This window comes from Triticum urartu, chromosome 5A (assembly GCF_056163025.1).
Source record: "Triticum urartu cultivar PI428250 chromosome 5A, HENAU_Tu73, whole genome shotgun sequence".
Lineage (NCBI taxonomy): Eukaryota > Viridiplantae > Streptophyta > Magnoliopsida > Poales > Poaceae > Triticum > Triticum urartu.
Genome location: NC_141877.1, coordinates 19626951 through 19638538, shown reverse-complemented (window position 1 = coordinate 19638538; position 11588 = coordinate 19626951). Strand labels below are relative to the sequence as shown.

The following is an 11588-nucleotide window of genomic DNA, read 5'->3' as shown; positions in this document are numbered from 1 at the left end:
CTCATGGTGATCTTTTAGTATCCCATAATGAGCTAAAGATAGCTCATGAGGCCATGATTTCTAAGGTAATATCTAGTGAGCCTCATGTGGATACTAGCACTACTTCTAGTCAAAATGCTATATTGCCATGTGCTAGTCCTTGTAATTCATCTACTCACAATGTTGGTACATCTTGTGATGAATTACTTTCCTTGCCTTGTTGCTCTAACAATGAAGCTTATACTTCCTCTAGTACTTGTGTTGAGACTAACCATGTAGAGGAAATCAAAGAACTCAAGGCCCAAGTCACTTCTTTGAAGAAAGACTTGGAAAAGAGTCATGAAGGGAAATCCACACTCAACAATATCTTGAGTGTGCAAAAATCCCCCAATGACAAAGGTGGACTTGGATTCAACTCCAACAAGAAGAAGAAGTCCAAGGTGAAAAAAAGAAGGGCCAAGAACAAGTCAAGAATTCGGCCAAGATTGTTTGCTTCAAGTGCAAAGTAGAAGGGCATCATGTTAGATCTTGCCCATTGAAGAAGAAGCCCATTAGTGACAAGCAACAAGGGAAGCGGCCACAAGTGCATTCGCATGCTCAACCTCAAGTTGAAGAAAGGCATCTTCCCAAGAAGACTCAAGCTAATGCTTCTCAAGTTGAGAAATCAAGTGAGAAGAAAGTGAAGAGTAGACGTTGCTACCTATGTCGTGAGAAAGGTCACCTCGCTTCTTCATGCACTAGTGGTAACTTATCCAACCCAATTATTATTGAGGATGTCTATTCTCTTGGGAAGGATAAGGTTGGCAATGTGGTTGCCAAGTTTGTTGGTACTCAAAGTGGTTTGAAGCAAAGAACCATTTGGGTAGCCAAGCCTATTGTGACTAACCTCTTAGGACCCAACTTGGTTGGGGACCAAATAGCTCATAATTGATCAATAGGTGTTGTTGGAGGTCATTGGAGACTTGGCTACATTATGAAGAATTAAGGGGACTTCATCATTCTTATTGTCTCAAGCCAAGTCATTCGGATTATCAAGTTTCTATCTTATATCCAATGGTCCTCCTTGTGGTAACTCGTGCTTAAATTGTTTACATTTAAAGTTACTTGCCCCTTTGCATGTTTGGCTTTGTTCCTTGCATGTGTTTGTATATGTTGTGCTTCCAACTTGATTATCTTGAGCAATCAAGTATGTGTGTGTTGGTTTGCACATCATGTACATGTGTGTCGTTAGTTGAGCCTTTGTGCATCTTGGTCATATCTTAGTTGGCTCTTGTGAGAGATTAATGCAATATCCCATTGTGGGGGAGTGATGTGCTTTGTGCACCTCACAATCCTATAAATGTGTGTACATGAGGAATACCATCTAGTATTGATATTACAAGATTATCTAGTCGCTATGTGGTATGTCTTCTCATGAGAAATTCAAATTCTAAGTAGTTCATTAATTATCTCTTGTTGGATCCTTTAATTGCCTCTTGTCTATCTTTAATTGATATCACATTATGGGGGAGTAATATGCTATGTGTATATTACTAGCCTAGAAAATTTGTATATTTGAGATATTGTCACCTAGAATTGATATTGTAAATTATCTTGTTCCTAGGTGGCATCTTAGCTCTACAAGATGCAATTTGCTTTTTGTTTGGTGTGAAGATGATGTCAGATGTCCTTGCTATCTACCACTGGGAACTATTTCCTTTTACTTCTTGTCTTTTGACAATTGGTACTCACTTTTGTGGTAGAATTTTTTGATCATCTTTACATTGGCTTTTGCTTTTTATTTGCCCTTTCTCTTGCCAAGGATTGTTTCAACTTCCTTTTGTCTTTCATTCCACTTGTGGATCTTGTTAATTTCTTGACCTTGTCTAGTGTTTTCTAGATATAGTGAAAGTGATGATCCCACCTCGTGCATTTTGTATTCAAATGCAATTTCTTTTTAATGCACTAGTCTTGGGGGAGCTATCCTATTCTCTATAAAACATTCATCTTGTGATCCTTATCAAGTGTGTGTTTGTGGAAGGCAAGCCGTTTCTTTTTGGTACTTTGTGCCATCATGAAACTTTGTAGAGGGCTTGGTTTGTTTGGAACCATTCTCTCTTTTGGGAGTTTGACATCCTTCTTTTAGTGTGTATCAATGGACATCCCAGTCCTTGATGTATCTTTTTGGATATCCTCCAAGTGATGATTTATTCATTTCGTATCTTTTCTTCGCTTGGTATTTCTTTCTCTTTTGATCTCGGTTCTTGAAATTCTTGAGCATGCATATTAACTTCATGTAGTATCTTTGGCATGCTTTCTTTCTTCGACCCAATATATAGGGGAAACTCCACCAAGTCTCAAATTGGATGAGATGTGCATGAATTTCATTTCCTTTTCTATATGCACATATTTATGTGGAGTTTGTCCTATGTATTGTTGGTGTTTCTAACTCTTTGGTCCCAATGAGTTTGGGTACCATTTTGTTTGTGTTGTTGTTCTAGGAACAATTGGAGATACATTGGATGCCCGGCTCACTCACAAGGAAGGTGTTGTCATCATGTGCTTATTGGAGTCGAGCTAGGATGATCAATGAACTACTATCTACCTCCAATTGGTATCTACTACATCCTTCCAATGTTAACTCGGTAACAAGTATCTTCATATTCTTCATGCACACATTTCTTGCATCAACCTCGTGTAGGTTGTATCATGGCATGTTATTCATTCTCTTTTGTGTTACTTGTTTCCTTTCTCAAAGCATCCCAACAATCATGTCTTGTTGCTAGTTGTGATGTCTTTGATGTTCGTGTGGTTGGAATTCATTTATATGCAATAAGACCATATCTAGCCTTGTGCCATGCTCTCAAGCAAATATCTTATTGGTATATGTATGACTTCCTTTTGGATATCTTGTTCCTTCATGTTGTAACTATTTCGGGTGTACATCCTTCTTTGTAGATATATATCATCATGATTTCGTCTACTTAGAACCTTATACACTTGAGAGAAATTACATCTCTAGATGATATCCTTTATTTCACGTCCACCTTGTCTTTCTTATGTTTTTTCTTTGGTGGCTTCGTGAAAGCTTTTCCCTTGAGTGCGTGTCTTATCTCGTTGCATCTTGATGCACTCTTGTGTGGTGAAGATTACTTTCCTCATGCTTATCTTTATGAGGCTTTTGCCATCTTAATTGGTATCCCTCGTCTTGATGAGGCTTTCATCTTCTATCTTCACCGCGGGTTGTCACAAGCATAGGTTCTCTATATGCTTATTAGTAAGCTTGTGAACCCATTTGCTAGTTGTGTGTGGGAATGATAGGCCTTGCACCGTGTGCCTCATTCTTTCAAGACTTTATTGATGCTTAATGCTCATCCGTACATTAGTCTTCTCAAGTGCATTGCCTTGACTCTCACACATCATTTTGGTTGAGCCCATTCTTAAGTTGCCTCTTTCACTTGTTGCTCAACCATGTGTTAGTTGCAAGTACTAGGCTTAGTTTCCTATATGCTCACTTGCTCTTGTTGTAAGTTTCTATTGATTTTGGGGGAGCTATGATCCTATTTTGTGCACTTTGTATCCAAATACAAAAATTCTTGATGTGCACAAATCATGGGGAGCTTCTCTAGGTTCTTTAGAACACTCCTCTGCTCATATCATAATATCTTTCTTTCTTGTGGCTCGTAGGATCATTGGCCTAGTTGGTTCAATTGGTATCTTTTGATAGCTTGCTTCAATTGGTATCTTTTGATCGCTTGATTGCTTGTGTCTCTGTCGATTATGTCTTTGTGGCATATCTTCCTTTAGCAATCTTTGGGCCTCAATATAGTTTGTCTTCCTCCAAGTATTTACCGTTGGTTTATGTGTATTGCTTTCCACTCTCTTGTTGAGAAATACACAACTTCTGGAGAAACTCAATCTATATTGGCGTTCTAAGTTTTTCGCCCATTTTGGCAATCGATGCCAATGGGGGAGAAGTTTCAGAGAGTTTTGTGGAGGTTTCAGAGAGTTTTGTGGAGAAGTCTTTAGAGTTTTCTCCTTGCTTTGGTTTTGTTCCTAAGCATTTGCATCTCATACGCATGCATTATTGGTTGTTACATTGCATGGTGATGCATAATTCCTTGTATTAAACTCTCTTGAAAGTAATTGTCATCAATTACCAAAATGGAGAAGATTGAAAGAACATGCGGTGCCCCCATGTTTGGTTTTGGTCATTGATGACAATCTCTATGGACTAATGGTTGCCTTGAGTTATATTTGAAGGTTTTTGTTCATAGGCTTTTCTTGGAGTACATGTGTTGGTTTCAAGGAGAGTTTATGTCGACCAAGGTGCTATTCAAGGAATTACCTAAAGAGTGGTCTTGTGAGAAGTTGATCAAGACTAAATCAAAGAGTGAATCAAGTTGACCAACCCACAAAGCATAGAGGATGTACCGAGAGGGATCAAGTGATCCCATGGTATGGTAAGTATTGTCAATTACGCTTTGTGTACTAACCCATGGTCTTCGTGAGGGTTCTTTGTGGGGTTAGGTTACGGTGTGCAAGTTCAAGTGGAGCATCACAAAGAGATCAAATACTTGAAGCTTGCCGTCCTTTGTGGTAACAATGGACTTGTGAAGATGTGCGGAAGAGTGGCTCACCCATAGTGGAGTATGTGGGAGCAATCAACTAGTCTTCATCAAGTCAACACAATCAAGAAAGGTTGCGGTGTGCAAGTTCAAGTGGAGCATCACGAAGGGATCAAATGCTTGAAGCTTGTCGTCCTTTGTGGTGACAATGGACTTGTGAAGATGTGCGAAAGAGTGGCTCACCCATAGTGGAGTATGGGGGAGCAATCAACTAGTCTTCATCGAGTCAACCCAATCAAGAAAGGTGGTCCAACTTGAGGGAGTCAAGATCGTCATCATCTAGCTCAAGTGGACCATGTGCAAGGCAAATGTTTGCCCTTGATAGGTTTTCTATTTTACCGGTCTCATGATGGTAGTTGGGAGACCGGGTTATAGGATCGATTGCCATACTATCAAGGGGGGCTCTCGATGAGTAGCTTGATCGTATCGTTCGCTGAGAGCTCAAACCATTGCATCCTTGCATCATATTTCTTGGTTCTTGTTTGGTTCTCTTTGAGAGTCTTAGAGCTTATGGTCATCTTGTTGACAAGCTTGAGTTCACCGAAAACGGAGTTCGCATGCTTCTTCTATGATGTTTTCGTTGTTAGAGGTTTTGCCGATTCTTCTCGGTTGGAGGTTTCTCTCCTTTTTTTGTTAGGCATACTTCCCCTGCCTCTTCTTACTATAACCAGTCGCTGTTTTGACGCTACTCGTCATCTTGTTTCCAACAAGTTTGAGTTTGCTCAATTCGGAGCTCATATGCAGAAGTTATGGCAGTTCTTGTTTTCTTGAGTGTGGTTTTGTCAGGGTCCCAGCGGTAGTACCGTGGTATCCAGCGGTAGTACCGCTGAGGGGTCACAAGCGGCAGTACCGCTCCGCAGCGGTAGTACCGGCGGTGACTCCGCAGCAGTACTACCGCTGGCTTATCAGATCCCTACCGCGTCGATTTGAGGGGTCTTTTTCTGTGTCGGATTGTGCGGTACCTCACTGCGGCAGTAGTGCGGCAGTACCGCCCTTCCTCCGCGGTAGTACCGCCCGGTTCCCTCTTTCTCTTTACCCTTCGTTCTGCGCAGCAGTACCGCCGAAGGGAGCGGTAGTACCGCTTAACCCATCGGTAGTACCGCTGTCTCCTGCGGTACTACCGCCCTAAGGTTCATGTTTTGTTGCTCCTTTTCCCTGTTTCTTCCACCTAAGCGGTAGTACCGCTCGTGTGCGGGCTGAGCACATAACGGTTGGATTTTTCCCCACCTATAAAAGGGGGTCTTCTTCCCCAATGAACCTTATCCTTTGAGCTCGTGTTCTTCCCCCATTGTTGACCTTCTTCGAGCTTGCTAACTCTCAATCCCTACATGGATTCTTGCTAGTTTTTGAGGGAGAAGAGAGAGGAGATGTAGATCCACATTTCCACCAATCACTTTCTCCTCTATGTGAGGGGAACCCCTTGGATCTAGATATTGGAGTTCTTGGTGTTCTCTTTCTTGTTCTTCCTCTCATTTTCCTCTCTGGCGTTAGTTGCTTGAGTGGGATTTGAGAGAGAAGGACTTGGGCACTCCGTGTGCCCTTGCCATTGCATTTGGTGCATCGATTTGAGTTCTCCACGGTGATACATGGAAGTTACAAGTTGAGAATCTTATTACTCTTGGGTGCTTGGTACCCTTGAGCTTGTTCCTCTTGGGTGCTTGGGCGCCCTAGACGGTTGTTGGTGTTCGGAGCTCAATCATTGTGGTGCAAAGCTCTGGGCAAGCGTCGGGGTCTCCAATTAGGTTGTGGAGATCGCCCCGAGCAATTTGACGGGTTTCGGTGACCGCCCCCAAGGGTTGCCAAAGTGTACGGGTTCGGTGACCGCCCCCAAGGGTTGCCATTTGTACGGGTTTGGTGACCGCCCTCAAGGGTCCCTTAGTGGAATCACGGCATCTTGCATTGTGCGAGGGCGTGAGGAGATTACGGTGGCCCTAGTGGCTTCTTGGGGAGCATTGTGCCTCCACACCGCTTCAAACGGAGATTAGCATCCGCAAGGGTGTGAACTTCGGGATACATCGTCGTCTCCGCGTGCCTCGGTTATCTCTTACCCGAACTCTTTACTTATGCACTTTACTTTGTGATAGCCATATTGTTTCTTGTCATATATCTTGCTATCACCTAGTAGTTTATCTTGCTTAGCATAAGTTGTTGGTGCACATAGGTGAGCCTAGTTGTTGTAGGTTTTGTGCTTGACAAATTAACCGCTAGGTTTATTCCGCATTTGTTCAAGCCTAAACCGTAATTATTTTAAAAGCGCCTATTCATCCCCCCTCTAGGCGACATCCACGATCTTTCAGTTGTGCTTTCGCGAGACGCACGGCCGTGCCTCCTTGGAAACGGAAAAAATATGCGTTTTCTTTTTTTCTTATTTCGTGAAAGGCATGATTTGCTTTCGCAAGAGGCACGGTTGTGATTTCGCGAGAGGCACGTCGTGCCTTTTTCGGAAAGGGGAAAAACACGTGCTCCCGGTTCGGTTTTTTTTTGAAAAAATTTCATCGAAATCTATCAATATGGGATTTAGTTTTGAAGACTCGACGCGAGAAATCCAACGATGAAAGCGATTTAAGATTTGAACGCACGGTTTAAGAAATGAAATATTTTGAATAAACAAATGTATAAAAAAAGAGAAAACTCTCAGATTACAATGAGTACTCGAAACTTATGGATTAACTAATTTTAAGAGCGGGCCAGCTCCGCCCAGCCCCAGCGGACCACCATGACGACAGGACCAACCTACAAAACCGCTAAAGCCCAGGGAGCGATCTACAAAAAGCCAAACACCAGCAGCAGACCAGCACACCACACCATGCCAAGTCGTCTCCGCTATAACTAAAGCGCATCCCGCCTTCGGCCTTCCTCCCCTCCCCTCCGAGCGAGCTCCCGAGCAGCAGCGGCGGCCGGCCTCCCTCCCCCCTCCCTCGCGCGCGCCCCAGCCGCTCGCGCCGGTCCGCCCCCCGCCGCCCCTCCCCCTCCAGCGGCGTCGGCGGAAGGCATTTCGCCGAGCAGGTTCGTTCGTCCCCCCTGTCCCGCCGTCTCTTTCTTGGACTTCCACTAGGCGCTAGATCCGGGCGTAAACGGCGGTTAGATCCGCCGCATTACTCGGCCGGCCGCCCTTCGCCGGAAAGCCAGCGTCTTTAGCGGCCTCTCCGAGCCTAGTAGGGCGCGCGTCCAGTGCGGAGCTGCTGACGCATCTGGGAATTTTCTTTTCGGCCGACAGCGCCTGGCCGCGGGCAAGAATCTGTCTGTTCATGCTTGCTTTGGCTGTAGACGACGGCGACGGTGGTTTAGCATTGGGAGCTCTCGAGCATAGCATATTTCTCTTTGCGTGTGTGTGGCTGTGGCCGGATAGCGACCTCTGATTCTTTGCTTCGCCCCTAAGCTTATAACAGTCAAAGGGCCCGTCGGCATTCAGATTCTCGTGAAATTCGCAATGGGCGGCCGACGACCCATCATTGCTACGACGAGTGTCCACTCTTGGGAAATTTACGTTGGGTGAGCGAGGACCAGCCAGGCAGAGAGTTGCCCAAATCATGCTTGCCGTAGTCCGGGATGATGCGTGCGTGAGCATGACCACATTTTTTGTACAAGCCACGGAATCGATGCGGCGACAATTAATCTCGGTCGCGTAGTGAGATGCCTGCTTGATTATGCTCTTTATTTAGCTGGCCAACTGTTGGAACGAGCGATGTCACGTCCCAGTTTAGGCTAAACTGGCCACCCATCATAAGTTTTCTAATTATGGGGGTTGTGATTAAGCAATCCCCCAGCCGGCACACAGCTTTTCCCCTTGGATTCCAGTGGGGGCGTGAGATGCCATACAGCCGGGTTCTGAGCTGTGCCTCTCTTGTATTCTTGCACAGCTTTATTAGAATATGCCCTGGAGTCAAATTGCCATGAATTTTTGTAACATGGCAAAAAGGCTTGGCCCCCATGTGCACCTGTCTCTGAACTGGAATTTCAGTTTTCTTTTTTCCTTTTTTTGTAATGAATGGACTCAAAAAACCAGATCATGTGATCTGGACGATCTGAGGATATTCTCAGTCTGTGGTGCTGTGCCACGCCCTGAGACCAAGGCCTGATTCGGCCCTTGGGCCCAAGGTCCTCATAGAATAGTGATGCCAGGGCGGCATGGCCACTTGCTCCTCTGTTTGTTTAAATGTTCAATCGGTTGGCTGAGAACAGCTGCTCAAATTGTTAAATATCGGGGGCACTGAGAGCTGGCTGGTGGGTCCATATCATGAAAGAAATGTGGGAGCATGGTGGTATGCTGTCACTCGAGTGTCAATTAAAAATTACCCAACTTAGACAGTAAAAATTCAGAAGATAGTACAGACTGCGAACGTTGCACAGTAGCAGTCACACACCGGTAGTGATCCCATTAGTTCATCTTGCCCTGCATGGATTTGTAATATCATTTATTTGTTCGACATTTCATGACCTTTTGTATGAAATACCTCTATTCTTACTTTTTCTTATGTACAGTAACAGTCATCACAGTCCAAGACAATGGTTGCACAAGCCTTTACCGTCGATTTGGACAAGCCTCTTGTATTTCAGGTAAATGTGCCCATATTTAATTTTGCACTGTTTTTTCAACTCTGAGTGCCTATTTGGCATATTGGCTTTATGTTTTAATAAAAGAATTGTGGTATAAGTGGATTTTCCAATGGAATAAGTCAGTGTAGAGTACAGATGACCAAGAGTTTGTAGCTACAGGTGCTGTTAGTTCTTAAAGCACATTATTTGCTCATCCCCAAGATGTAGAGTACATATTTTTATGTATTAGTAAATGTAATTTATGATAGTTAAATTGGGATGCTGTAGAATTCCTTTGCTCATCCCCAAGATGTAGAGTACATATTTTTATGCATTAGTAAATGTAATTTATGATAGGTAAATTGGAATGCTGTAGAATTCCTTTGCTCATCCCCAGGATGTAGAGTACATATTTTTATGTATTAGTAAATGTAATTTATGATAGTTAAATTGGGATGCTGTAGAATTCCTTTGCTCATCCCCAAGATGTAGAGTAAATATTTTTATGTAGTACTAAATGTAATTTATGATAGTTAAATTGGGATGCTGTAGAATTCCTTTGCTCATCCCCAAATGTATCAGTAATCTTTATCATGACTGTTGCCTAATTCTTCTGTTCAAGCTTTGGTGTTTGGGTGCAGTTGAAATCCAGGCCTGCTCTTTGATTCTGTATTCAAATATTTGGGTGTCATTTTTCAGGTTGGTCATCTGGAGGAACAGTATCAAGACTGGGTTCACCAGCCAATTGTTAGCAAGGAGGGGCCACGGTTTTTTGCCAATGATGTATTGGAGGTGAACATTCTGTTTTTTCTGTTGCACTTCATCTATCTGAAATTTCGGACATTATGTTCTGATGAATGGCTCATTTCAGTTCTTAACACGTACGAAATGGTGGGCAGTTCCTCTCATTTGGTTGCCTGTTGTTTGCTGGTGCCTGAATACATCGATCCAAATGGGCCACACAGTTCCAGAAGTAGCGCTGATGGTTGTGGCAGGAATATTTATCTGGACACTGGTTGAATACGTGCTACATCGGTACCTGTTCCACATAGATACTAAAAGTTACTGGTAAGTTGTGCTCCCATTTACTGCTTAAGTCTAACAGATGAGACGACCATCTCCTGATCATAGCTGTTTTGGCATGGCAGGACAAACACGGCTCATTATCTTCTGCATGGATGCCATCACAAGCATCCAATGGATGGGCTTCGACTTGTATTTCCACCAACTGCCGCAGCCATCTTGTGCTATCCGGTAAATATAATCTTCCTTATTGTTAAAATATCAGGACTACACTGTTAGTGGCACCCAACAACTGAAGCATGGCAACACTTTTCCACGCTTGTTCTATACCGCTTTAGCCTTTTAGTTCCTGCCTGTACATGAAAGAGTGTTAGCCATTTGAACCGAGTTGGATGCCCTCTGTAGGATTGTGAAAGAACATGTATTTAACTTGCCATTTTGTTCTACCATGCTGTATTTATTTTTAATGTTGTTCTTGTGCTCTGTCCATCCAGTTCTGGAATTTTGTCAAGCTCTTCACAACTACAACTACCACTCCTGGCGTGTTTGGAGGTGGCCTGTTGGGTTACGTGATCTATGATTGCACACACTACTACCTGCATCACGCCCACCCTTCATTCGATCCAGCAAAATATCTCAAGGTGCTTATTATCTCATCCTGAAGCTTATCAAAGCACTCCCATCTCTTTGTACACTGACTAACATATTGTTTGTGCTGCACATCAGAAATACCATCTGAACCATCACTTCAGAATCCAAAACAAGGGCTTTGGAATAACATCGACCCTGTGGGACCATGTGTTTGGAACGCTGCCTTCAACGAAAACCGCCGGCAAGAGCTCTTGAGTTGTTGTACCGCCTTGCAGTGCCAGATATCAAGGTCAGGCTCGCACCCCATTCCCATGTTTCTACTCCCCTCATGCTACATTCCCATTCCATCACCGACCTCAGCCCGTGTGTCGACACAAGGTAGAGGAAGACTAATAAATACCACGTTGCTCATGCAGACTGTCCAATGGTTGATGACGGATTGAACGGACGGATGAACAAACAATTAATCGGAGACGTCACTGAAGTGCTTACATCCTTGATGATGTGTCGCGAATAGAGTGGTTCCAGACTTGAGCATATGTTGTCATGTGTACAGAGGTTTTTCTATCTAAATAGTATAGCACCAGCGTCGTTCATTTGTGGCTGTTGGTGGCCAGTATAATTTTTGGGACAAATTAAGTAATTGCATTGCTTGATATATTTGTAAGTTTCACCAGCTTTGCTAGTATTCAGCGAACCATTCGGTTTTCTTTCCATTGCCGGCCTTGTCTCGGTAGGGTTAGTTTGTTCTGTTACATTTCCCTCGGTTAAATTTTGTCTGAATTCAAACGGTTCAAGTGACTTGGTTAAACTTCGCACCTTCTTTTCAAGCACTGGAGGGTGTAACCGAGA

At 43.6% G+C, this 11588-nt stretch overlaps 1 protein-coding gene across 2 annotated transcripts; it reads left to right on the top strand.

Moving 5' to 3' along the window:
* The first annotated feature begins 7435 nt into the window (after nt 1-7435).
* LOC125507047 (dihydroceramide fatty acyl 2-hydroxylase FAH1) lies at nt 7436-11452 on the top strand. Of its 2 annotated transcripts, none has more exons than XM_048671744.2 (8): nt 7436-7592; nt 9069-9143; nt 9822-9914; nt 9994-10190; nt 10271-10376; nt 10640-10786; nt 10872-11025; nt 11153-11452. In XM_048671744.2, exons 2-7 carry the CDS (start codon nt 9093-9095, stop codon nt 10989-10991), a joined length of 714 nt encoding a protein of 237 aa, XP_048527701.1. In that variant the 5' UTR covers nt 7436-7592; nt 9069-9092; the 3' UTR covers nt 10992-11025; nt 11153-11452. The 2 variants fall into 2 exon arrangements, with proteins under 2 accessions (XP_048527701.1, XP_048527702.1); XM_048671745.2 differs by having other exon boundaries at nt 7446-7592; nt 9075-9143.
* Nucleotides 11453-11588: the final 136 nt, after the last annotated feature.

Excerpts from the sequence above, each read along its gene's own strand:
- LOC125507047 (XM_048671744.2), top strand. The coding sequence starts at position 9,093 with ATGGTTGCACAAGCCTTTACCGTCGATTTGGACAAGCCTCTTGTATTT. Across the intron at positions 9,915-9,993 it reads TTGCCAATGATGTATTGGAG|TTCTTAACACGTACGAAATG; the intron begins GTGAACATTCTG and ends GGCTCATTTCAG. Across the intron at positions 10,787-10,871 it reads ATCCAGCAAAATATCTCAAG|AAATACCATCTGAACCATCA; the intron begins GTGCTTATTATC and ends GCTGCACATCAG.